Source organism: Oryx dammah, unplaced genomic scaffold, assembly GCF_014754425.2.
Source record: "Oryx dammah isolate SB20612 unplaced genomic scaffold, SCBI_Odam_1.1 HiC_scaffold_5, whole genome shotgun sequence".
In the NCBI taxonomy this organism is placed as follows: domain Eukaryota; kingdom Metazoa; phylum Chordata; class Mammalia; order Artiodactyla; family Bovidae; genus Oryx; species Oryx dammah.
This window is the reverse complement of record NW_024070189.1, coordinates 83,890,442-83,917,672: the sequence shown is the minus strand read 5'-3', so window position 1 is coordinate 83,917,672 and position 27,231 is coordinate 83,890,442. Positions and strand designations below refer to the sequence as shown.

The 27,231-nt window shown below is 33.5% G+C and overlaps 1 protein-coding gene across 2 annotated transcripts in view; it reads right to left on the bottom strand.

Annotated features, from left to right (window-relative positions):
• Positions 1-706: 706 nt before the first annotated feature.
• Positions 707-27,231, bottom strand: part of SLC12A2 (solute carrier family 12 member 2) — a 95,608-nt gene continuing 69,083 nt past the window's right edge. The window contains exons 18-27 of one of the 2 annotated variants that reach the window (XM_040241762.1): positions 20,461-20,567; positions 17,364-17,443; positions 15,002-15,127; positions 12,274-12,321; positions 10,733-10,855; positions 9,142-9,253; positions 7,862-7,948; positions 6,476-6,611; positions 6,107-6,174; positions 707-3,570 (exon numbers count right to left, since the gene is read on the bottom strand). In XM_040241762.1, the coding sequence (XP_040097696.1) occupies positions 3,435-3,570; positions 6,107-6,174; positions 6,476-6,611; positions 7,862-7,948; positions 9,142-9,253; positions 10,733-10,855; positions 12,274-12,321; positions 15,002-15,127; positions 17,364-17,443; positions 20,461-20,567 (1,023 nt within the window). In that variant the 3' untranslated portion in view covers positions 707-3,434. The remainder of the gene's footprint in view (positions 3,571-6,106; positions 6,175-6,475; positions 6,612-7,861; positions 7,949-9,141; positions 9,254-10,732; positions 10,856-12,273; positions 12,322-15,001; positions 15,128-17,363; positions 17,444-20,460; positions 20,568-27,231) is intronic. The other variant, XM_040241763.1, reaches the window with a different exon arrangement.

The following is a 27,231-nucleotide window of genomic DNA, read 5'->3' as shown; positions in this document are numbered from 1 at the left end:
CAGTATACACTTGTAACTGTAATTTGTATTACCTGAGCACAAACTTCCTGGGCAGGTAAGTATGAGTAGTTTGGAAATGACCATTCTACACCAGTAATTAAGTTATGGATCAGGCAGCAGTGACTGCATAATGGTGATATGTGTGAAGATGAAAGATCTGTGTTCTAGACCAGTATCCTTTGTTGATTTATCACATGATCTTGAGAAACTCGCTACAATTCTCCAAGCTACTTTCTCAAGAGTAGAAGAGAAAGAAACAGCTGTCCTGCATATATAATACACCTACTGTAATGTTCAAATGGTAAAGGGAAAATGCTTTGTAAAACTGTAAATTAGCTTTGCCAAAAATCTTAGCAAGAAATGAATCAGATTATACTCAGGGACTGTGAATCCATTTCTACTTTCTTCACTCATAAACACATGATTTAACCAAAAGACAAATAAAGCAGAATTAGAAAAGTTAAATGATTTACAAAATATCAGAATGAGCTGTGTCTGATATAGCTCAATCTGTCAAGAAAATTAGTGATTACTCCAAAGGTTTAAGGATAGTGAACAACTTGAAACAACTTTTCCAAACAATGAATATTAGGGTAAAAGCCATTTTAAAAAACTCAAGACATCCATGAAATAAGTTGTTTAAATGAGGTAAAAATCACAGAGCTGATATAGATTTATAAAATGGATAAAATGAATAGACATTAAATTGTTTTAATGAATCCACTTCCTTTATTGCAGTAACCTCTGTACAAAGCAGCAACTGCAATACTCAACGTTAAAACATTAGAAAAGCATTTGTGTGACAGTTATAGTACAGTATTATCAAAATATTACATTTTCAAACTAGTAAACATCCACCAGAGCTCAAATCTTTAAATTATTTTTCCATAGTTTTTAAAAATATGTAATGTCAGAAAGCATAAAAAAAGAATGTAAAAGGAAACCTAAAATACAAATGAAATAATGTGACAAATAAATATGTGATTTAATTAACTGTTAATAATCAGCTTAACACCACCATTCTTTAAACCCGCTGAATTTTTGCCTAGAGAAATAATGAACGGTCATATGCCATTGCATAACTGTTTATTTCCAAGTTATCACCAATGATTAGAACTTAAAATTTTTGGCATTAAAACAATCAAATTCAGCATAAATAAAATAGAGTAGAATAGCTTCAACATTAGGTAACATTTCTAGGAATTAATTGTTAAAATTTATCAGAGCACAAAAACAACCTTGAAAAATTTGACCTGGTATCTAGTGTTAAGTAAAAGTAATGCATTTCTTTTTAAGTGAAAAGCTTCTTACATTATTTCACAGACAATATTACCCTCCCCCATTATGTATATTTAGATATATTTTATGTACTTTATACACATATGTATGATGCATGACATTTGGTTCCTGCAGTACAGATCACAATGAGGTTTTCCTGAATGGGAAAAACTTAAAAAAAGAAAAAGTAAGTGTACCTGTGCACATTTCAAGATAGCAGCACTCAGTTATGCCCTATTATCCATTTAAAAAGTTGAGACATGATATTGTTTATTAAATATGACATTTTTACTGTCTTTCCTCTTAAATACTACAAAACCTCCAAAAAATGGTACAATGGTGTGAGTTATAACATAGGAAAAAGTTTTTAGGAAAAGAATTACCTCATTCTCTTAGCATTCTGAATTTAAAATTACTGTCAGATCTCTGTTATGATATTAACTTAGTTCATACTCATGCAGCAAAGATATTGCACTACTGAACAACAGTAGTAACTTTATAGATTTTTATCGAGATTCATGAACACCTACATAAATTCTTCACCGTGAAACTTATACCAGTGAATACACTGAAGAGTACTTTAGATGAAACATTCTCCATTTCCTAATCGAATGATAACTGTGTGAAGTTACATGCCCTTCCAGTGATCACATTTGTTCTCCATGAAACCTGTCTTTCAATCTGTGAACTCATAAACAAAAAATTTAATATGATAAATCTTAACACTTTAAAATGCAAAAAACCATTGTGTCATTATAAATACACATATGCATATGTGTATGCATACACATATATACACACACACACACACAGATATGTAGACATACAATCCCTTGAAATGTTTCTAGGAAATCCTTCCTTGAATAAAAAACAAAAAACTTCACATTAATAATTGCATATAAAGCTTTTAGTAACAGTACATATGCACTGTCCAAATTGTACTAGTAGACTATGATGTCAAGACAGACTTTTCAAAAGCACAAACTGGCAGTTTTTCTTAACACAGAAGTTTTAAAGTATTAAGAATGGATTAAATTTAAAAGTCCAGAATAATCTGTTCAAACCTGAGTATATTAATTAAGACTATGTACTTGACAGTTGAATGAATTAAGCCTAAAAACATTTCACTAAGAAACCAGTGGTCCATTTAACCATTTGATGAAACATTAAATATTTTAATGATTTAAAAAAGGATGATATAGTGATATTCCATATATTTATTGAAATATTCTATTCAATGACAATGCTTTGTCTAATTTCAACCAGGAAAATCTTTTAGCATTTTGTAAAGGTCCCTCAGATTTGAGGAAAACTCTAAATTAGGACAGATCTTTCTTCTAATAAATATAAATGATCTTAAAGATTTTCTTTAAAGAATGACAATATGTGATTTTTCAGGATGGTATATAGAAATACTGGATAAATCTTCAACCTCCCCTAAGGATTCAAATAATAATAATCAAAAAAAAATATAAATAAGAGCCAATTAGAGGTTTTTTAAAAAAAGGTTTATTGGGCTTTTTCCCCCCTAGATATACATTTATACATCCTAATGCAAACCTAACCTTGGGGTCACTTTTCGGTTCTCATTTTTTCCCTTGCATTTTCATTAACTAGCCCTAATTCTCGCCTTTAATAGCTAACAAACACATTTACAAAAGTAATAGAAAACATACAGTACTCAACACTAATTGGTCAATGGAAAAAAAGCGGTGTCCATTTTAAGGTGGGAAAGATTAGAAATAAAAATAGCGGAAGGCAAAGTTTGACATTCTACAAATTTATAAAAGGATATATGGATGAAATTTGGTTAATTTCAGAAGGCACCTCAAGGCTAAAGGCTTTTTGTACTCCTTTCATCAATCAAAAAATAAACACACTTTTATTGCTATTCAAGTAGCAAAGGAAAAACTTTACTCTTACAAGCTTCAGTCCAACAAGGAATCATCATTCACTAAGACTGAAATACGGAATTGACTAAAACTGAAGTCTCCACACATATATCAATGGAGCAACTTCCCTGTGTGCTTTCAAATTAATGAAATAGTGAAAAAAAGTCACAGTTTGCCATTGTGATGTTGAAGATTTCAGTGATAGCTACTTCACTAGGCACTGAAGTACCGTCTGGAGGGCTGTCCACTGTGCAGATAAAACACTTAAGAATAGAAGGTAAGGACACTCTGATGATTCCCACGGACGAGGAGAATTGGTGGCAGGTCCTTGGATAGAGCTTCTAACCATGCCATGTAGAGAGCACTAGACACAGCACCTTTTCTTGCAACTGGGAGACTCCTGGTATTAAAAAACAACAGGAAATTAAACAATGTATTTAAGCTAAGAATAAAATAATAAAAACGATAAGTCACAGTAATAGTAACTAAAAATTACTATAATTACAGTATATGCTGTAACTACTATACCATATATTCCTTTTTTTTTTCAAGTTTTAACAAAGTATTTCTTACAATATATCTTAAGAACAGCAAATTTTTGTTGTTCAGTCACTCAGTCGTGTCTGACTCTTTGTGACCCCATGTACTGCTTCCTTGTCCTTCACCAACTCCCGGAGCTTGCTCAAACTTGTATCCATTGAATCAGGGATGTCATCCAACCATCTCATCCTCTGTCATCCCCTTCTCCTCCCACCTTCAATCTTTCCCAGTACCAAGGTCTTTTCTAATGAGTCAGTTCTTTGCATCAGGTGGCCAAAGTATCAGAGTTTCAGCTTCAACATCAGGCCTTCCAATGAACATTCCAGATTGATTTCCTTTAGGATGGACTGATTTGATCTTCTTGTAGTCCAAAGGACTCTCAAGAGTCTTCTCCAACACCACAGTTCAAAAGCATCAATTCTTCGGTGCTCAGCCTTCTTTATGGTCCAACTCTCACATCCATACATGACTACTCGAAAAACCATAGCTTTGACTATATGGACCTTTGCCGGCAAAGTAATGTCTGCTTTTTAATATGTTGTGTAGGTTAGTCATAGCTTTTCTTCCAAAGAGCAAGCATCTTTTAATTTCATGGCTGCAGTCACCATCTGCAGTGATTTTGGAGCCCAAGAAAATGATATCTGTCATGGTTACCATTGTTTCCCCATCTATTTGCCATGAAGTGATGGGATTGGATGCCATGATCTTAGTTTTTTGAATGTTGAGTTTTAAGCCAACTTTTTCACTCTCCTTTTTCACTTTCATCAAGAGGCTCTTTAGTTCCTCTTCACTTTCTGCCATAAGGGTAGTGTCATCTACATATCTGATGTTACTGATATTTCTCCCGGCAATCTTGACTCCATCTTGTGCTTCATCCAGCCTGGCATTTCGCATGATGTACTCTGCATACAAGTTAAAAAATCAGGGTAACAATATACAGCCTTGATGCACTCCTTTCTCAATTTGGAACCAGTCCGTTGTTCCATGTCTGGTTCTAACTGTTGATACTCAACCTGCATACAGGTTTCTCAGGAGGTAGATAAGGTGGTCTGGTACTCCCATCTCTTCAAGAATTTTCCAGTTTGTTGTGATCCACACAGTCAAATGCTTTAGCATAGTCCATGAAGCAGATGTTTCTCTGGAATTTTCTTGCTTTTTTTTATGATCCAGTAGATGCAGGCAATTTGATCTCTGGTTCCTCTGCCTTTTCTAAATCCAGTTTGAACTGGAAGTTCTTGGTTCACATACTGTTGAAGCCTAACTTGGAGAATTTTGAGCATTACTTTGCTAGCATGTGAAATGAGTGCAATTATGTGGTAGTTTGAACACTGTTTGGCACTGCCTTTCTTTGGGAGGAATGAAAACTGACCTCTTCCAGTCCTATGGCCACTGCTGAGTTAGTATCTAAAATTAAACCTCAAATCTCCCCTTAAAATTGTTTTAGGAGAAAGGGATATTTCTTTCTGAACTTTGGTAGTGGTAACTACATACAGATGAATGAAATTCAAACATAATTAATTCTACATATTAATGTTCAATTTCTTGTACCTATCTCTGAGTTTTCATTTTCATTTGTAGGTAGTGGAAGTATGTCCAGTTGCTCCATAGAGTGTTTTTCTCTAGATTTCTATGTCTTAGTGACTTTCACTACAGATACTTAATTGCCATCAACAAAATTTGAAATTTCCTGGTGTAGTCAAATTTCCTGGCTGTTAGTCAAAAATAGCAATTTTTTGGTATTACTTAGTTTCATAATTTGACATGTTTCCAGAGATCTGAGCCTTTTTTACCTATATAAGGACCAGGCTCCAGGACTTAGAAAATTTGGGTTCAAGAAAAATCTAGGTAATCTGATTTAGTGAAAGAAAAGCCAGAGTGAGCATAAGTATCTATATTCAATGCAAAGACATTGTGTCTATATGACATTTTGTATGTGGGAACTTGGGAGTGGGAATTCAGATAGGAACCATGTTCTAAATTTAATCCTCAACCTAACTTGATATAATTATTTCTATGAAGAAACTGTCTAGGAACCAAATTTTAACTTGCAGCCCTGTTACCCAACAAATGCTGATGGTTATTGCTGTGGTATTTCCAAAGTTAAGGAATTTTTTAAAAGTGGGAAAAAGCATAAAGGAAAAAAATCCCAGAATATGCTATTATGATAAGGAATTATTTAGATTTATACAAGCTTAAGGTTAATATTTTTGTTTATCTTTCCTATCTTAAATGATTTCTTCATATGCTTAAAGCAAAGTGTATTAAAAACGTTTGTTTTTCTCTCATAACCACTAAGTTATTATGGTTATAGATATATTTTTGGTAAAAGAAATGAATCCTAATTGAATTATCATAAAATGAATACCCAAGAAAATCTTAGTATAGGTATTACTTACATGACAATGATATTAGCTGTGTTTGAATGTTCCTTTAATAATTCATTTAACCTGATCTGCCGGTATGTCTGAAAGGAAACATAACAGTCATTCTTAGTCCTTTTGAAAACTGGAATTTTCCCTGGCACATAAAACTATAGATAAAAAGAAACCAAAATCAATTTTGGTATAATAAAAATATCCGTTCCCAAACTTAAAAAAAAAGCAGTGCTTTGCACTATCCAAATATAAGTACAACTTAAAGTAGATTTAGTTTACACAACTAGTTCTTTTCATAACCAACTGTAGTTCTTGATATTTATTTTTAAGTATTTTCTAAAAAAAAACACAAAGAAGACTAATGAAAAGGAAGCAGGTGAGAAAGAATACCTTGGTCTTATAAAGTTCAAGCTCATTATCTGTTATTCGCCATGGTTCATCTTCTTTCATTTTATCTGCAATATCTTGTTCTTTATCATCTTCATGAAGTCTGTATGGCTCAATCATTTCATCAAAAGCTACAATACTTAAAAAAAAGAATACAGACAGTTAACCTATGCTGAATTAGGTAACAGTAAGATCTTAAACATTAAATTATAACTTGAAAAGTTAATGTAATTATAACTTCAGAAGTTAGTGTTTTCCAGCTGTTGTGCTCCCTTCCGTACCCTAACTCTGGCAATTTATTTTGAAAATAGCAATCACTAGTTTCTCTAACTGATTAGAAATTTAGAACCATAGTCATAATAAGAGAATTGAAATTTTAACTGCTAATGCAGATTTCCTTGTATCAGTATCTGTTCCTATGCCCACTTCCCTCAACCTAAATAAATTTCATCACCTTAGCCAAAATGATACCCATGAAAAATAAGTCAAATTGTGTTACTCCTTTATTCAAAACACTCAATCACTTTCCCAGTTCCATTATCACTGAATAGAAGCAGTGTAAAAAAAGGTACTAAAACATTTTGAAGGGAGGAAAAGGCAGATATTAAATATTTAAGAAGATGCAGAATTAAAGCTCTAGATCCAAAGATACTTAATAGGACAAAAGATGGTAAAAGAACATGAATAGCATTCTAGCCCCCTATGAATGTGAAAATGGTATTTTTCAATATCAGTCTCATACAAAGCTCCTAGTATATATAATTCTATAAGAGAAAAAACAGTCTCCATGACTACAACCTTACAAGGTATGTCTTACTGTTTTCTACTTAAAATGAATTCTTTTTTCCGACTTCATCATATACTCAACATAAAACTGAGAGTAACTGAAATTATGTACAATAATATAAATACATATAATTATAACAACTTCCATATACCATTTTCAGTAGAATATTCCATGAAATCTACTTTTGCTTAACTCTTGTAAATTCTGAATGCAGTATTTATAAGCAGATTCTTAGATTTTTCTTTCTCATTTTGGTAATAAAATAGTGGAAAGTAACACACATGTGGAATAGGGATTGGGTGGTCATAATGAAAAACAATGGAAATTTAAAGAACCACTTAGAATTTCTGTGGCACTAATGATTTTCAGAAATTACTTGTAAATCAGTAATGGAATTTTTCTCTAATTATCGAAAACCCTTTGGACTTATTTCAATATCTGCAATGTCAGTCAGTTATCTGCTAGCTTAAGAAAAAGTTGACTTCACATGTAACTAAAATCAGGCAAAACCCCCAGGTAATAAATGATCTATAACAGTGTCTGAGTAGGTCATCCATAAAAGAATCAGAAATTTATACAAAATAATTTATCTAATAACTTACTTTTCTTTCTTTGGTTTAGTGTTAATATCTCCTAAGACCATGATATCAGAGAAGTCTATCCGGAACTTGCTAAGCAAAGTAGCCATCCTAAAACAAAAGTGAACAGCACTGATATACATGAAGGCTGTATATAGAAATATTTTTATTCTATTTAGGGCTGACTCCATACGATTTATAGGAAAGAATGTCAGGTGCTGAGCAAAATCCATCGAATTAATTTATACTACTCATTCACAAAGTAGATGTCTAAATTCTCCAGAAACTTGTATTGTATTCTCTTACAATCTTTGAATTTTTCCTTAGTATCCAATGCACAGAGGAAGACAATAATTAAATTTGAATGGCACCTGGTTTTTTAATTTTAATTTGTATTAGTAAGTACATGGATTTCAGTAAAAACTGGTAAACAGTTATTTGTAACAACTAGAAAGAAACAGGGAAGGCTTATGAGGAAGGTGACAATAAGTACTAGGTTTTAAAGAATGGAGTTATTTTAACACAGAAGGGAGGCTAGTGAAGAACTATTTGTAGTAGAGAGATGAGAGCAGGCAAAGAAGTAAAAGTCTGAAATCATATGTATGTTTGGGGTGGGTGCAGAAACATAAACTGAAGTAGAAGGCATATTTGGGGGAACAGGAGATAAAGACAGAAAGGAAACAAGACAAGACTATAAAGGGCCCTGATTGTCACACAGGCTTTCTATGGTATGTAACAGAGAAGAAGTTAAAATTCCTTGGGGCAGAGGCATCACATGATCAAAGCTTTTCTTTCCAAACGTGAAATTGGGAGCAATATGTACAATATATTATGAAATAGTCAGAAATGAGACAGAGGGTACTTAGAGAAGCACTGAAACCAGAACTAGAACTGTGTGACAGGACAGATCTGAGAGAATGGACAATGCCATCATGCATTTCTGTTGTCTAGAAGTCTGAAAAGTATAATACATATATGGATGTGTAACTTTTGTGCACTTTTTACCCTGCTAATTTTTTTTTTCATAAAAGGCTGAGTAATGCATCTATGCTACAAGTATTTAAAGATGTTCTAAAATGTCAACATATTAAAAATATTGCATGTGAGTAAAACCAAGAATCTAAACTTGAACATTAAGACTAAATTAAAGAGAATGAAGTTTTATTTTAGACTCTTCAGCTTCACTACAGAACAGAGCAACATTACTGACATTTTCTGTACTGTCTAATTGTTACCCTACCAAACCGATATTGAAATAATGAAATACTATTAGATAAAAGTTCATCAGTTTAAAACAGACTTACGCTCTTCGGTCATGGTCTATTCTATTTATTTTTCCACCAATGAATACTCTGATCTTACAATCTTTCCACTTTTTCTTGGTAGTCAGAAGATAAGGTATCAATAAAGTCAAACCTAAGTCATAAAAATATAACAGATCATTTATATTTAACATTGATTCCTCATTTAAAAACGTTTAATTCAAGTTAGCTGCTAAAAATTCCTTTACCACACCTCAATATACAACAAACATTTTCTTTCTGTCCTGCCTGTAATGATTTAGTCAAAAATCCACTTGGCAGACCTAATAAGGAGGGAGGTCCAGTGAAGATAAGGCCCATGTCATGAAAGCAAAAAATGACGTACTGGCCTTGTAGGGTAGGGATATTTGTTATATCAGGACTGAGAAAAAGAATGTTCACTGAAGCTAAAGGGAGTCATGTTTCAAAACATGAAAAGGGAGAAGCGGGAGCAAACCCTGCAGTGTTGGCAATGGAAGTGGTTTCAGTCTACACATATACATACAAATAAGTGCTGTGTGTGTTTCCTACATCTGTCCACTGAGAGGGCATGGGAGCAGTGACACCCTAGTAGAAATGGGCATATCTAATGCTCTGACCTATGTTTCTAAATACTGTTCTTCACTGAAAGGAATCAAGGCTCTTTGGATAAAGGGTCATTCAAGTGCTGTTGCAGGTGAAGTACAAAATTGAGCCTGGAACATCATATTTTATCATAAAATAAAGAATGATCAGGACATAACAAATGGACACATAAATCAGCCTAAAGAGGATACTGCTGGTCAAATCTGGAACATCAAAATAAATTAAAAAATGAAAAATGCTAACTCATTGAATAAAATTGGAGACTGTTAAGTCCACACCCATAGAAGTGAAGAGAAAGCTCTTCTTTACAGTTAAACACCAGATAAAACTAATAAGGAAGAAATGATGGGATTGGAAAAATCATCATTTGGAAACCACATACACACCACAACAATAACAGCAAAAATAAATTCAGGTGGAAATATCAATGGATGCTCAAGATGGTGGCAAAAATCACAGCAACAATAGAATATTTACATGGTCTCAAAGAAATTGCCCATGCCCCAAATACCTGTAATTATAAAAGGTGGCAATAATAGCTTTTCAGTATATAAACATAGTGAAAGCCACCTTACTCAAAGGTCAAAGCTACTTTCACCAGTGATGAGACAAATCAACATCATGAGCCACCTGATGAGATGCAGACAGAAGGCACAGCATCACTCTTGTGATAGTTCCACCCAAAATACATAACTTGAAACTAATTATTATGAATCATTAAACAGCACTTCAAATCGAGTGACATTCTACAAAATGGCCTAATGTGTTTTAAAAATTTTTAAAGTCATGAAGCTCAAGGAAGGGCTGAGCAACTTTCAAACCAAAGGATACTGAAAAGAGATGACAACTAAGTGTGACGCCTGATTCTGGAACTAATCCTAATGCTTTGGGGAATGTTGGCCTAATGGGAATGGGTCAGTGAGTAAAGAGTACATGCTATTTCCTAATACCACCCCCACAACTTCAAAAAATTTAAACTTGTTTAAAAAAAGTAGGTTATCAACCTTACCTCCATCATCAAAAAGCCACCAGACGTCAATAGTATTCTTTCCCTGTTTTTTCTGAAATTGTGTACTAGCTTCAAGAAGCTTTTGGTCAGCTACATTTAAAGGCACAGCAGGGCCTTTGGATTCTGAAGGATTAAGCAGAAAAATAAGATATAAGAGAGGTAAATGTTAAAGTATATCTTGCTAAATTCCCATAGTTTCCTAACTTTTGTATATTCAGATGTTTATAATGTAGACAATTATATACATGGCATTTTTCACAACACAATTAATTGCTTGTAATTTAAACATACTTTTAAATGGTTATAGATAAATATATCTATACTCATCCAAACTACCTTGCCTAATTTCTAATATTTTGAAGCATTCTGAATGAAAGAGAATCACAAAAAACAGTAAATAAAATTATAACTGCTAGATTTTGACTTTTGAAAAGCTGTTTTAGGCTGACTGGACAAAGTAAGTTTATGCCTGTTCCATGAACATATTTCTTTTGTAATTTGGTTTCTCAATAATTTAAAGCTCAAAAATATTTAAATGTTTTTATCTGTAATATAAAAGACAGAAGGAAGTGGGAGATATATCAATACAATCATGCAGTTATCACAGTAAAACCTCTGTTTCACTGAAGAAGGGAAAACTCCCTCATCTTTACCTAACTCTTGTCCCCTCAATATGTGAGGCCCAATTCTAAAGCCATATAAGCACAACATCTTTCTGTGAACCACAAAAAGAATGTGGGGACTCCCAGGAAGAGCACCCATTTGCTGCAGGTCTAAAGAACAATTTGTCAATGGAATTCTCATTTATATCGCTAGGAATTAAAAAGGAAGAAAAAAAATCAGCACTGACTGTGAGCAAGCAAATGACTATAATGAGATCCCTATGCCAAATTTTAAAAGCATAAATCCACAGAAAGAAATCTGATCACTTCTGAAGAATGTCTTATCATTCACGTTTCATGCTGCCATGATGTATGCAAACATGACGAATGACTTTGCATGATGAAATAATATGGCTACCAAACCACACTGCTCCATAACTCTCACCTCTATCTCCTTCTCATAAAATTCATGTACGTTGACATGACTGTATCTCCCAAACGCAGCAGGACTGTGAGAAATATTGTAATTTTTGAAATGAGAAATATATTAGTATCAAAATTAAGGACTTGGCTGGGTACAACTGATGGTAAAGAATGCAAGTGACACTGTAAATAAACCTGTTTCAGTGTCTCTACTTATCATCTAAACCATGCAGTTTAAATTATAAAATTAAAATACTGACTTTCAGGATCTGAATATTCCTGAAATGCTACTATGATTTAAAAGAATTTGCTTTTGATATATCACCTTTTGCTGGGACGATTTAATGCTTTATTTGGACCAGTCATTATTTTTCTAATCTGCATTTAATAAATAACTGTAACATCACCTCACCATGAAAATAAAAACCAAGGTAAAGAGAGAAAATAATAAAATTGGAGTTAAAGAATTAACAGTATGAGAAAAGAGAGTAAAATAAAATGATGAGAAATGCCTGCCTTTTTTCAACAGGGGTTGAGTTGGAGTCTTGCCATCCTCTTCCTCATCTAGATTACGTTTAAGAAACACAAAATATCAGTTAATTGCCTTTTTATTAATAATGAAAATGTAACTAGAACACATTTATAAGCAAACATAGTATGAAGAAACAGTGTGAAAAATAATTAAGACTGAGCATATTTTCTAGACTGAGTGTTCAGGACTGAAAAAGCAAACACGTTAGATTCCTCCAACAGGGCTACTGAGTAACACCTGCCCCGAAATTTTATTCCTGTAAAACTGGCAAAAACTTTAAACTGGCAAACTTGAAATCCGTTGCTATGGCTTATAGAGTAGAAACGTGATATCAAAAAGTTGATGTTGCAGTCAAATATGCCACGGCATCATTTGCAAATGGCTGCCAAGTAATTTTAGAAGCAGATATTTGGTTTCTGTAAAAATTAATTACCACTTGAAATATTAAGGAATTTGATCAAAGACAAGAGTCTTATGGTTTATATAAAATGCCAGGTTATACAGGAGTGATTTTTCAAATACATAAATTTGTATATATATATATATATATGTATGTGTGTGTGAGTATATGCATATATGTAGCATATACAGTCCATTTATATTTATATATCTATAAATATTTCCCAGGATTAATACTTTTCTTAACCTATATTTTTTTTCTTAATATAAGCTGTACTATTTGTTTAAGGCACATAAAACTCCCAAAACTTGGACAGGAAAGAGTACACTACAGTGATGGGCTCTTGAGTCAGACTCCCAGCATTTCAAGAGTACCTCTAAACCTTTTTCTAGTGGTGTTACCTTGAGCTAATTACTTAACGCCTCACTTTCCTCATTTGTTAAAAGGTTGAACAATACCTACCTCTTAAGGTTTTTATATTGCAAGCATTAATGCACTGAGCTCAGTGCCTATCATAAAACATGTATTTAAAGGGTACTCTTTTTGTCCCTCTGCATACTGCAGGCCTCAGTCAGATAGACATATGAGATATAAAAACAGTAACAGAATGTTTATAATTCTGCAGGCTTTTTATATAAACTTTTCTACATTTTCTATGTAATTCTGAAAATAATTAGCTAAACAGAAAGCTAACAAAATAAAATGTATGCTATTTTTGAATGCTACTTTCTATGCATATTATGGAATAAGAAACATTTCAATTATTACATCTAATTTTATACTATTAAATAAACTTCTTATAAAGCAGATGTTTGATATTATCTTTAATAGTAATAAAAAACATAACTGTGGACATTCTGTATTCATTTCAAAGAGCTCAGAAATGTGAAGAAAATATGACACTTAAAAGTGATTTAAACTAATTTTAAGGGCATTTACATTTTTAAAAGAAAAAGATGAGCAGAAATGTACTGACCTAGTTCCCTACTCTATAAAAATAATGCCTTCATAAGACTGAGACACACATCAATAAGCTAGCGTAAGGATAACGTCTACTACAGTGTGAGAGGAACAGTAGATGACTGAGAAATATTACTTCTCCTGTCATAGCTTTACCTATTAATTCCTAACAGATTCCTATAAAGAAAAGATCTGTTTTGAGGCAAGAGAAAAGGGGAACAACAACAACAAAAGTAAGAGTAAATGAAAGAATGTATACCATAAACTAAAAATAAATGCAGGAACGTTTAAGTGTTAGCAGAATCAGTTTATAGAATTTTGAGGTGAAATAGAAAAAAAAAAAGCCAGCAAAGAACTGATACGGAAAATGGGTCGCAACTGAACTTTCAACTATCACTACTCTAAGCAAACAAATAAGGAGGAAAGAAAAAATAGCATTAATGCTTCTAAATGATCTAGAAGAGATTTCAGAGTTAGGTTATCAAATTTCCATGGTAATCAATTTCAGAAAAAGAATGGTAATTATTTTATATGATCAAAAGTATGATATGGTTTGATGATTTACAGTGCAGATTTTTCTTGTTGCATGTCAGCTGGGAGTAGGACAGATGGAGATACTAGACTGAACAGAGGTAGGAGAGTGAGGGTGGGAGAGTAAGATTTGGAAGTCATTCCTTTTTCCTTCTCATAGACATGACAGAGGTTTATGGATGAAATTATTCTGAAGTCTCAGGAGACTTGGAAGTTTTTTTGGTGGCTTAAATCCTGGCTTAGCCACCAGGGGTATTTATGTCTGTAGTTATGACTCAAAGAGTTCAGCAACTAAACATAAATAGCTCGTTTCTTGGGAGGAGATTAAACTGATTTTTTATTACACTGTTTTACCTGAACAATACTAGGTACAGTAGATATATAAATATTCTGGGTATTTCAGTACATAAATAAGACCTCTGGTATTAAAATATCTTGATTAACCAAAAATATCAGATAAACTAATCTTATAAACCTCATTCCTTTCAGTGTTATCATATGCTACATACACATTACTCCAAAACTACCAAGTTTCTTTGCAAACTCAGCTTTAACCTATGTTTCAAATTAAAATTAAGTATAAACAAAAACATACAAGAGCATGTTAGTATTTAACTAGCATGGTTTCTATTCTATGAGCTATTCAATACCTTAAAAATAATTAATTATTTGGAGCCATTTTTGAAAGGTGTAACTTTCACCTGAGCAAATAGAAATCAACAGTACATATTTGAAAACTAGTTACTTTGTGAGACATGCCATATAATAAAAACCATTTCTTCTAAAACCATTAATAAAATTTCTTGTTTAATAAAAATTACCTTTATGTGTAATGGATTTCTCACTGGATGGTTTAGAAGAATCTAAATCTGATTTTTTACTATACTCCACACTTAGTACCACATCCTTTACACCAGGAGATTTCTCTTGTGATGACAGTAATTCTTCTGTAGACATAAAAGTATTCAAAATATTTTCTAAATCTTTCAATCAAAGAGGGCATCATGGTGTAACATCAACTTAATGACAATTTTAAGCACAGTTTATTATGAGATAATGGTGAGTTCATAATAAATTACTTCTTATACAAAGAAATGTGATAATCCATTTTGAAATGACCATTCAACTAAATTATATTCGGCCACAACTGTCAGACATTTTAATTAGGTGATGAGGGAGAAATCAATAATGACTGAGTTTTACAGAACATAATATGGTAGACAAAAGAATGATGTATAAAATGTGAATCAACTCTAATTTCAAAGTCATTTACACATGTAAAAAAATGTGGAATGTGACAAATGTTGATATACATATAAGATGATAGACAACAGTGAAAAATTATACCCATGACTGTTGAACTAAAACTAAGGGATAGAGTTTTTTCCTTAGCTCATGGTAAATGTGTTACCTCTTTATTTTTAAAGTACTTTCTTCATTTTCTGCTTTTTAGGAAGGGGTTAGCAAACATTTAGCTTCCATGATAAAAGTATTTATCATAAAGACAAGCATGATATGAAATTGATCCTCTATCCATAGTCCTCATCAACTGATATGCATGCATTAAGAGAAATAAAAATAGGAAGTACATAAGCCTAGGTGCCAGCACTGTGCAAAGACGGTGTCAGTCAGCATCTCCTATTTAATCTTCACAATAATCCTCTGAATAAAGATGAGAAAACTGAGGCTCAGAGGCAGCACATTTGGCCTGGCTACAAAACTACTAAGAGAAAAGGCTGAAAATTATTAAAGCATATCTGACTCCACAGCCTGTGCTCTTAAGCCACGTGCTAAAGCAAATTCCTGTTTCCAGATCTTAATGATGAATAACAAGGGTTTCAAAACAATCCTCATAATGATTATTAACACTTGAATATATAATTTATTAGCCAAACTGATATTTTTGAGAGTGAAAGGGAACACTAGTAATAATTATGCAGAGTTAACAGGTATCCTAAACCAAAATTACTGTGAGAGCAAGAGGGAATGAAAATAGTATTTTGCAAGGCCTACTCCAGAGTAAGAAAATGCATTTTCAGCAGGCCATACTTTTGTGTTACACGGATAAAGACCTCAAAGCATTCCTTTCAGAACTGCACAATACCCTTAAAATGGTGGGGGGAGTGGGAGGATTAAAACAGTTTAAATACATAAACAGATGACAAAAGATCATTACATGGCTCTCAGCTATTGAGGCTTAGCTAATTTTGATGACTTCGTTAATTAATTGATAAGGGTAAATATTAGTTATGCAAATTTTCTTAAGCTTATAGTATTTTTTAAACTACCCAGGAAAGCATTAGAGGGTATGGAATTTTCCATAGTTTTTATAAAGTTGGTAAAAATGATAAGTATACTTTAACAGGTTTTAAGTTTAATGAAAAAAATTTTTAATGCTTGAAAATATACAGCTTGAGAGGAGATTAGGGTGTCAGGGGTTAAAGGCTAGTGAAAGAATATGATAGAAGGTATAAAGCAGTTGTACAAGAGAGATCTTTGTGGTGAGGGAACAGCTCTGTATCTTACATGAAACAAATGTGACAAGTGAGTGAAACCAGAACTACACATGTGCTTGTGTGCACACATGTGTATATAAAAGTGGTGAAATCTGAGTAAGGTATGCAAATTGTCCCAATGTCAATATCCTGGTTTTGATGTTGAACTGAAGATAATATGGAATATATAAGATGTTACCATTAGGGGAAAGTGGATGAAGCGTACACACATTTTTGTGAATCTATAATTATTTCAAAATGAGAAAGTTTAAAAAATATTTATAGGGTCTTCTCTGAAGAAAGAGTCTTTCATTAATAATATGCCTCTATGTACAAAGTACACTTTTCATAAACTTGAAAATGTCTAAAATTTTTTCCTGATTATTTTATTTATCATGTATTTTTATAAATCTGGCCAAACTACAATCATAGCTAACATTTGTTTCTCTTAAACTTACAATCTGAATTGTATTATATTAATAATTACTAGCTTTTATCCAGATTGGTACAATGAGAAAATACAAACTCTGATGGTGCCAAACAGATCTTTAAATGACATACAATAAGTATATGACACAGATTAGATGGTAAATATTAAAAGTATTTAGTAACAAAGTAATTTATATTCTTAAGATATACTTAAGAATATATTAAGATATACATATATCTTATCTCAAACAAGATTTACCTTGTCCTTGAAGATGAGATATATCCAGACCTTCTTGTAGGCGGATAACTACTACTCCATATTGTATATCAAAAGCATCACTGTAACATGAAAAAAATAGCAATATTTTAAATCACAAAAATTTAAGTCTCCTCTATAAAATGAAGGCAATAGTTGACAATCTCTGAAATTACTTTCAGGTTTAAATATCTGATTTTTTCAAATATGCTTTGAAAATTAGGTGATATCATATGTTACTCTAAAATCTACTTAAGTATAGTTCTTTATAGTATTAACATTTTACCTACAGTAGTGGTTTAAAGCAGTAACTATAGTTTTATCTATCAGAAACAAACTAAAATTACAGGGAAAAAAAAAACTTTCAGTAATCCCATCATATATAATTTAGGCTTATACATTTAAAGCCAAGAGAAATATGTGAAAGCAAAGAAGACAGGTTCTTAGAATGAGACCAGGTTGTATAGTATGAAGGGATCCCTTATCACTTATGAAAGGAGAAGGGTATTTTTCAAGTAATTTAAAAATTTTTACAAAACTGGTTTAAAAAGTGGTCCTAAGATTATATATGCATTTTCAAACATGTATTGATATGCCCTTTAAATTTTTTTAAAAACAAAAACAGGAGCATCTTATATATAGGTAAAATACATTAAAACCTCGAAGACAACTCTAAAACCAGACTTAAATTCTGAAAACTCTGTTAACGTCATAAATCATGTAGAGCTAAGCTGTTAAAGCCAGCTTTAACGATTGCAAAATTGTTTCCAATTGCAGTTAACAGTTTCCAATTGCAAAACTTATTGTTTCCTGGAGTGAAAGTGAAAGTCACTCAGTCGGTCAGACTCTGCTACTGCGTGGAGTAGGTAGCCTTTCCCTCCTCCAGGGGATCTTCTCAACCCAGGGATCGAACCCAGGTCTTCCGCATTGCGGGAGGATTTTTTACCAGCAAGCCACAAGGGAAGCCCAAGAATACTGGAGTGGGTAGCCTATCCATTCTCCAGGGCATCTTTCCAACCCAGGAATCGAACCGGGGTCTCCTGCATTGCAGGTAGATTCTTTACCAACTGAACTATGAGGGAAGCCCAATGGCAGCAGGCTTTTCTCTAGTTATTATCTTTAATTACACAAGTAATCAATGTTTATAATATGCATATAAAAATGATATGGTAACCTGTAGCTAGACATAACAAAAAGAAAACTAATAAACGATCAAATTTTTGTTCTTATTGATAAATATGTCATTGTAAAAGGTCTCTTGTCATTGTTGTTTTAAATCACAGGGAGACAATTTCAACCTCATTTCTCCTTGGGTGAATTTTAAATAAGGTCAAAAGAGATTCACTGGAGAAAAAATGAATAGACATTCTCAGCTCTACTGTCAAAGGTCTAATTAATTATTAGAAAAGAAATAACTACAAGTATTTTTTTAAATAGTTAATAAAGTAATCGAACCAAAATCAATTTCCTTTAAGAAAATTCAGGGAATATAGCTCTAAATTTACTTCAGATTAAAACAGCTAAATGCTTTTGCTATAACATATAGAAATTCCTATAATCTATATAATTTCTTTAAGCTATAGAAATTGATTTGCAGTTTCAGACCCTCCATACTGTTAATACATACATAGTAAATAAAGTATACCTTAACTGTTCCCGGTATTTCAAATCACAGCCAAAACGTAAGTGTCACAAGATAAAAGAGTAAGCAGTATCACTGCTTTCAAACAGCCATCAACTCCTATAGTTTCAGAAACCAGAGAGCAATATTTGACCTATTTTTAAACTGCTGCCTGACACATAATACCGGACTTTCAGAGCAAACATTCACTTCAGTTCCTGCAAGATCAGTGTCAGATAAGACTCCCTTCTTTCAGTGCTCCCATTATTACAAACACAGCAAGAAACGAATGATTATTTGCAAAAATGTCCCTTTTTCTGTCTTCTAGGATAACTACTCCATCTCACTGGTCTTACATCTTCAAAGGAAAAAAGCATACTCCCTGGCTCAAGGCCCCCATGATGGATTCTTTCTTTCATACTGTCCTTCTTTCCCTGATCCACATGTATACAAAGTACAGACCACAGAATAAGAAAGGGAGAATGAAATGCTGTTTATAAACAAGTAACAAACCCAAAGAGCAGTCACAACCTCTCACAAACCCAGCAGAGCTTGAATTTTACTAAAACCACTTAACAGTTCCTTGGGAAATCTTATCTATGGCATGTTTTACTAATCAATACAAGGAGATTTATAAAAATAAAAGTATAAAGTCTGGGTACTTCCACAAAAATGTTTCAAGGCAGCTACAAAAACAAAAATATTACATGTGACACAGGCAAATAATTATATGGTTCTATCAATAGACACAATAGGGGCTCTGGGAAGGGAAACGGCTCCAGTTAGTTAAGGGTAAACAGACAAAAATTCAGAGAAATAGGGTGTGAGTCTGGTCTTAAGAGTTATTTTGCTAGATATGAATTTTTCTTTAAAATGAAATTTTTTATGAAGAAATTATAAAGAGTGAACTGTTCTATTTCATCAGTAGCTATGACAAGAAGAAGCTACTCTTCAATCAACTATGATGTAGGGAGAGGGAATCCTTATGCTCATGTGGACGAAACAAAGAGATTTGCTAAATAAATACCAGGAATACTATTATAGAAAAAGAAAGTACTTTTCAAGCTTAAAAACAAAATCTGACAAAAAGAAATTTTATTTTTTATTAAAAAATTCAGTTCCAAAATATATTTATATTAAACAGATACATATGCAAAAACTAGTAACAACATGGATACAGTAATATCAGAAAGACAAAGTAACAAAAGGACAAGAACTCATTAGACAACCTGTAAATTGATGTAAATCAAAACTAAGCTATCTTATAAACTTCACTGGCAATACCACTGAAAAGTGAACAGTTAACTCAAAGGTGCAGAAAAGCAAACATATTAAGTGCATTTAAAAAAGGAAATGGAAATAATTTCCAAGTGATTATTTTCATTCTTATCCTTTTACTAGAAAAGACTATTACCAGTGCAAGCTTTCAAAATCAGTACTTTCTCAATCAACTAATTACTGAATTAAAAAGATACTCACTGAAACAAGTTTATATACATATCTACATCCCTCATATCTGCTTGCAACCAGTCTTTCTTAAATCCAAGGACAAGTGTGTTTGGTTTCATACGCCCAAGACCAGCAGCCTAAAACACAGAAAAAATACAACTTTAAAGATACGCTATTCACAAAATGGTTTTTAAATGACAATATCCTAAGGGACAGACTCCAAACATTTCAAAACTGTGTACTCTTATCAGTAAAAATTCTTGAGCAATACATGCATACTTATAATAAATTACATATACTATATAAATCACATTACTTATGATTAAACATAAAAATAGAAGATAAAATTAAACAGCTGAAAAGTTCTAAATTTTTGTATTTTCATGACTTATCAAAATTTTTGATTTTAGTAAGAGAAAGATGATGGAGTATACTTAACCCTTCATAAAAATCGTAACAATACAGTGATACTCTCAATTACATATATATTTTGATAACAGCCATTAAAACCTGATCAGAAGTCCAAACTGAAGACATGCATTGCTGGCCACAGTTTAAAATTCCATCAACTGTTCTCACAACTTTGTGCAGAGTTGCAATTCAATGTGCTTGACAAATATGCCCCCAAATCCAATTAACTTCTTCTTTTATAATATTTTTAAAAAACACTGAAAATCCTATTCCCAGGCCTGGATACATATAAAAGATAAAATAGTTTGCCATTTTAGCCATTTTAAAATGCACAATTCAATGGCATTAATCACATTCACAGTGTTGTACAACCAGCCCCATTATCTATTTCCAGAAAACTTGCCCATCACCCTAAATAGAAATTCTCTAAACACTAATTCTTTCCTCCCTCCGGGCCCTGGCTTATTTCATTTAGCATACTGTCTTCTAGGCTCATCCACGTTACAGCATCTATTAGAACTACTCTCCTTTTCATGGCTGAATAATATTCCATTCTATGTATTTACAATATTTTGTTTATCCATTCATCTTTTGATACATAATTAGGTTGTTTCTACCTTTTGGCTACTGTAATGCTGAAACAAACACTGGCCTAAAAACATCTCTTTGACTCCTGGCTTTTAATTTCTTTGGGTATATGACTAGGAGTAATAAATTGTTGGATATACAGTAATTCCTTGTTTAACCTTTTGAGTAACCACCAAACTGTTTCCCACAGCAGCTGCATCATTTCATATTCTCACCAGCAATGCAAACGCTCCAGTTTCTCTACATCCTCAGTAACACTTGTTATTTCTTGTTTGTTTACCTAATTACATACAAGCTAGTAGTATAAAATGGTATCTCACACTATAGCTTTGATTTTGCATTGCCCAAATGAAGAAGAACTAAAGAGCCTCTTGATGAAAGTGAAAGAGGAGAGTGAAAAAGTTGGCTTAAAGCTCAACATTCAGAAAACTAAGATCATGGCATCCAGTCCCATCACTTCATGGCAAATAGACAGGGAAACAATGGAAAGAGTAGCAGACTTTATTTTCTTGGGCTCCATAATCACTGCAGATGATGACTGCAGCCATGAAATTAAAAGACGCTTACTCCTTGGAATAAAAGTAATGACCAACCTAGACAGCATGTTAAAAACCAGAGACGTTACTCTGCCAACAAAGGTCTGTCTAGACAAGGCTGTGGTTTTTCCAGTGGTCATGTATAGATGTGAGAGTTGAATGCCGAAGAACTGATGCTTTTGAAGTGTGGTGTTGGAGAAGACTCTTGAGAGTCCCTTGGACTGCAAGGAGATCAGTCCTGAGTGTTCACTGGAAGGACTGATGTCAAAGCTGAAACTTCAATACTTTGGCCACCTGATGCGAAGAACTGACTAATTTGAAAAGACCCTGATGCTGGGAAAGATTGAGGGCAGGAGGAGAAGGGGACGACAGAAGATGAGATGGTCAGATGGCATCACCGACTCAACGAACATGAGTTTGGGTGAACTCTACGAGTTGGTGATGGACAGGGAGCCCTGGTGTGCTGCAGTCCACGGGGTCGCAAAGAGTTGGACATGACTGAGTGACTGAACTGAACTGAATGACTAATGATACTGAGCATTTTTTAATGTGCTCATTAGTTATCTTTATATCTTCTGTGGAGAAATGTTTATTCAAGTTCTTTGCCCCTTTTTAAATAGAGTTGTCTTTTTGTCTCTTTGGAATTTTATATACATTTTGGATATTAGGACTTATCACATATATGATGTGAAAAGGTTTTTTTCCATCCTGTAGGTTGTCTTTCTACTTTCTTGATAATGTCCTTGGATGTACAAAAGTTTTTAGCTGTGATGAGGTCAAACTTGTCTACTCTTTGGTTTTGCTGCTTGTGCATTTGGTGCCATATCTAAGAATATGTTGTCAAATTCAAGATCATGAAGATTTACCTCTATGTTTTCTTCAGAGAGCTTTATGGTTTTACCCTTATCTGTGGATCTTAGATCCATTTTGAATTAAGTTTTTATGTGCTGTGAGGTCGCACTTAAGTTTTTATAGGTGATATACCTAAATTATTTTTGGTTAAAGATTAATTCAAGTACTTTTCAAGAGCTGACCATGTGCCACTGTTCTAAAGACTGGATAACTTGGGAACAAAAGCAAGCCTACCCATGTAAAGTTCACAGTCATTTCCAAAATATTCTATTCATGCACAGATTTCAAAAAAATTTTTTTTAACTCAGAATTATAAACAACAATTTACCTTTAGGAAAGAGATAAAATTACTTATTTTTGTTATTTAAAACTAAGTGTTAGGTAGCAAGGTGGCTACTAACTACAGAGCATAATGTTGTTTCACTTTTCTGGTAAGCAAAAACCAAGAAATATCTTCAAGTTTTACAGTTGTTTTTCTTTTAAAGAACTAAGCTACAAGATGACTGGTAACTTCTTGATAATACAAAATACTGTCAGAATTATTCCTTTTCTCATCACAAACTTTTGCACAATCTTATTATAATTAAAAGGTTTTATTTGTATAACATTAAACATCCTGAAGTATTCTGTGCACTTCTGCTTTCAACTTCATTATCATAATAACTTTCTCTTGAATGACTGAGTAAAGAAATTTCACATCAGTCATCCTAAATCCTTTATAAATTATAATCAAAGTAGCTATTTAATTACAAGTAATATTTTATGTTTCTATAAAACATCCTGTATTTTAAAGAAATAACATTACTGAAAATATGTCTTCTCTAGAACATATTTCTTTTGGCTCTGAGAAAATAAGTTCTTTGTGAACTTCCATAATTGAAACTGATTTAGCAAAGTGCAATCATCTGAAGCTTATTACAGATATCTTTAGTTTCAATCAAGACATTCTCCCTCTGTCATTTGTTTGAATTGTTAGCAATGTTTTTTGCATATCTTCCACAAGAATTTGCTGACAAGAAATGCATTTAGTTTTTTATAATATTTTTCTTTGTATCATTGTAACTTTTTATTTATTTATTTTTGGGTAACTGTTTTTAGTGTGGCAGAAAGAATAGCTATTTCCTCAATAGTATGTCTTTGGCTATTAAGTGAAAACATTTCCAAATATCATGGTTATCCAGTTAAATACTGCCATGAGATTTGTATTAAGAATCACTGATAAAAATTATAGTTTTGGCTTCATGTTTTAGATGGTTTGTTTTTTAAAGGTTGAGTTAATAGTGATGGTTTTAAATTATAATTTAATTAATTTAATATTATGGCATTTTATATATATGGAAAGGAGCTACAGGACATGGGTATAATTTAGTTTTAAATATTCTTATTGGCATTATTAAGTTACTTTGACCTACTTATTTTAGAAAAAAATTTTTTTAATTGCTTCTTACCTCAAAATGTAGCTGATAAAGAAGAGAAAAGGTTTCAGAAACACTCATTATATATTATAGGATAACTCTAGGCTAGTTTTGCCCAGGAAAAAAAGGTAATTATAGCTATACTAAGACTGGATGAGATCCATGTGGTTTAAAGATCATCATGATGTAATATGAATTTTCAGTAAAAACAAGAATTTTCTACTAATTTAAAATGACTGTTTAAAATTCAGTTCACAATCAAGTATCTCCTGCCTTTAAAAAAAAAGTGGGGGAGGAATAAAGAAGTTAGCAGTGTTAATGTCTTACTGCCAAAGGGATCCATAAGCAAGCTATTGGCAAGACTACCTCTTAAAATGATCCAGCGGATGTTGGCAATTTGATCTCTGCTTCCTCTTCCTCTTCCAAATCCAGCTTGAACATCAGGAAGTTCACGGTTCACGTATTGCTGAAGCCTGGCTTGGAGAATTTTCAGCATTACTTTACTAGCATGTGAGATGAGTGCAGTTGTGCAGTAGTTTGAGCATTCTTTGGCATTGCCTTTCTTTGGGATTGGAATAAAACTGACCTTTTCCAGTCCTGTGGCCACTGCTGAGTTTTCCCAATTTGCTGGCATATTGAGTGCAACACTTTCACAGCATCATCTTTTAGGATTTAAAATAGCTCAACTGGAACGCCATCACCTCCACTAGCTTTGTTCGTAGTGATGCTTCCTAAGGCCCACTTGACTTCACATTCCAGGATGTCTGGCTCTAAGTGAGTGATCACACCATTGTGATTATCTGGGTCATGAAGCTCTTTTTTGTACAGTTCTTCTGTGTATTCTTGCCACCTCTTCTTACTATCTTCTGCTTCAGTTAGGTCCATACCATTTCTGTCCTTTATCAAGCCCATCTTTGCATGAAATGTTCCCTTGGTATCTCTAATTTTCTTGAAGAGATCTCTAGTCTTCCCCATTCTGTTGTTTTCCTCTATTTCTTTGCATTGATTGCTGAGGAAGGCTTTCTTATCTCTTCTTGCTATTAGTTAGAACTCTGCATTCAGATGCTTATATCTTTCCTTTTCTCCATTGCTTTTCGCTTCTCTTCTTTTCACAGCTATTTGTAAGGCCTCCCCAAACAGCCATTTTGCTTTTTGTATTTCTTTTCATGGAAAAAGCAAAAGAGTTCCAGAAAAACATATATTTCTGCTTTATTGACAGTGACAAAGCCTTTGACTGTGTGGATCACAATAAACTGTGGAAAATTCTGATAGAGATGGCAATACCAGATCACCTGACCTGCCTCTTGAGAAACCTATATGCAGTTAGAACTGGACACGGAACAACAGACTGGTTCCAAATAGGAAAAGGAGTACGTCAAGGCTGTTTATTGTCATCCTGCTTATTTAACTTCTATGCAGAGTACATCATGAGAAACTCTGGGCTGGAAGAAGCACAAGCTGGAATCAAGATTGCCGGGAGAAATATCAATAACCTCAGATATGCAGATGATACCACCCTTATGGCCGAAAGTGAAGAGGAACTAAAAAGCCTCTTGATGAAAGTGAAAGAGGAGTTGGCTTAAAGCTGAACATCAGAAAACTAAGATCATGTTCCCATCACTTCATGGGAAATAAGATGGGGAAACAGTGGCAGACTTTATTTTGGGGGGCTCCAAAATCACTGCAGATGGTGAGTGCAGCCATGAAATTAAAAGACGCTTACTCCTTGGAAGAAAAGTTATGACCAACCTAGACATCATATTAAAAAGCAGAGACATTACTTTGCCAACAAAAGTCCATCTAGTCAAGGCTATGGTTTTTCCAGTGGTCATGTATGGATTTGAGAGTTCGACTGTGAAGAAAGCTGAGCACTGAAGAATTGATGCTTTTGAACTGTGGTGTTGGAGAAGACTCTTGAGAGTCCCTTGGACTGCAAGGAGATCCAACCAGTCCATTCTGAAGGAGATCAGCCCTGGGATTTCTTTGGAAGGAATGAGGCTAAAGCTGAAACTCCAGTACTTTGGCCACCTCATGCGAAGAGTTGACTCATTGGAAAAGACTCTGATGCTGGGAGAGATTGGCAGCAGGAGGAAAAGGGGACGAGAGAGGATGAGATGGCTGGATGGCATCACGGACTCGATGGACGTGAGTTTGAGTGAACTCTGGGAGTTGGTGATGGACAGGGAGGCCTGGCGTGCTGCGATTCATGGGGTCGCAAAGAGTCGGACACGACTGAGCAACTGAACTGAACCTCTTAAAATAGTGAGTCTCTATATAAATGCTTATGATTATAATTAGTAACCTGATAAATGAAGTGACAAAGAAATTAAAAAGATCAGAATGCAGAATAAAACAAACCCATATAAAACAGCATCTCTAGAACTATAAGTTACTGTATAAAGAAATCAATGCACAAACTACTTTGACAAAGATTATAAATCTCCAACAGACATGAAGGCAGTTGCCACTTTATGTAATGGGTTTTGAGAAGGTATGAAGTAAAGAGAAATACTCAGTGGCAACTCATACTCATATTTCAGTGATTAGTTCTAAAAAGGCAATTTGTATTGCCACTGCAATAAACCATCTCCTGAGCATCTTTGTAAAGGGAACAGCATTTGTCAGGTTTATAAGGCATTCTCAGAATGATATTGATGCTCCCTTTGCCCACACTGGTGAAACTGTCATGACCTGCGGGTATGAGCATGTTAGGTGGAAGAGAATGCTAAGCAGGATAGTTCCTCACTCTTGGCAAATTTACAATACTGTCACATATACTACAAAAACCCCTGAGAGTATGGTGCTCAAAGTGTAGTACCTGGACTGGAATGGCAGCAGCATCACCTGAAAAGTTGTTAGAAATGCAAATTATTGGGCCTCACCCTAGACCTACTGAATCACTATAAAGACAGGGCCCAGAAGGCTGTGTTTTAGGAAGTCCAATAGGTGATTCTGATGCAGGCTAAAGTTAAGAAACATTGCTCTAAGTAAGTATTTTC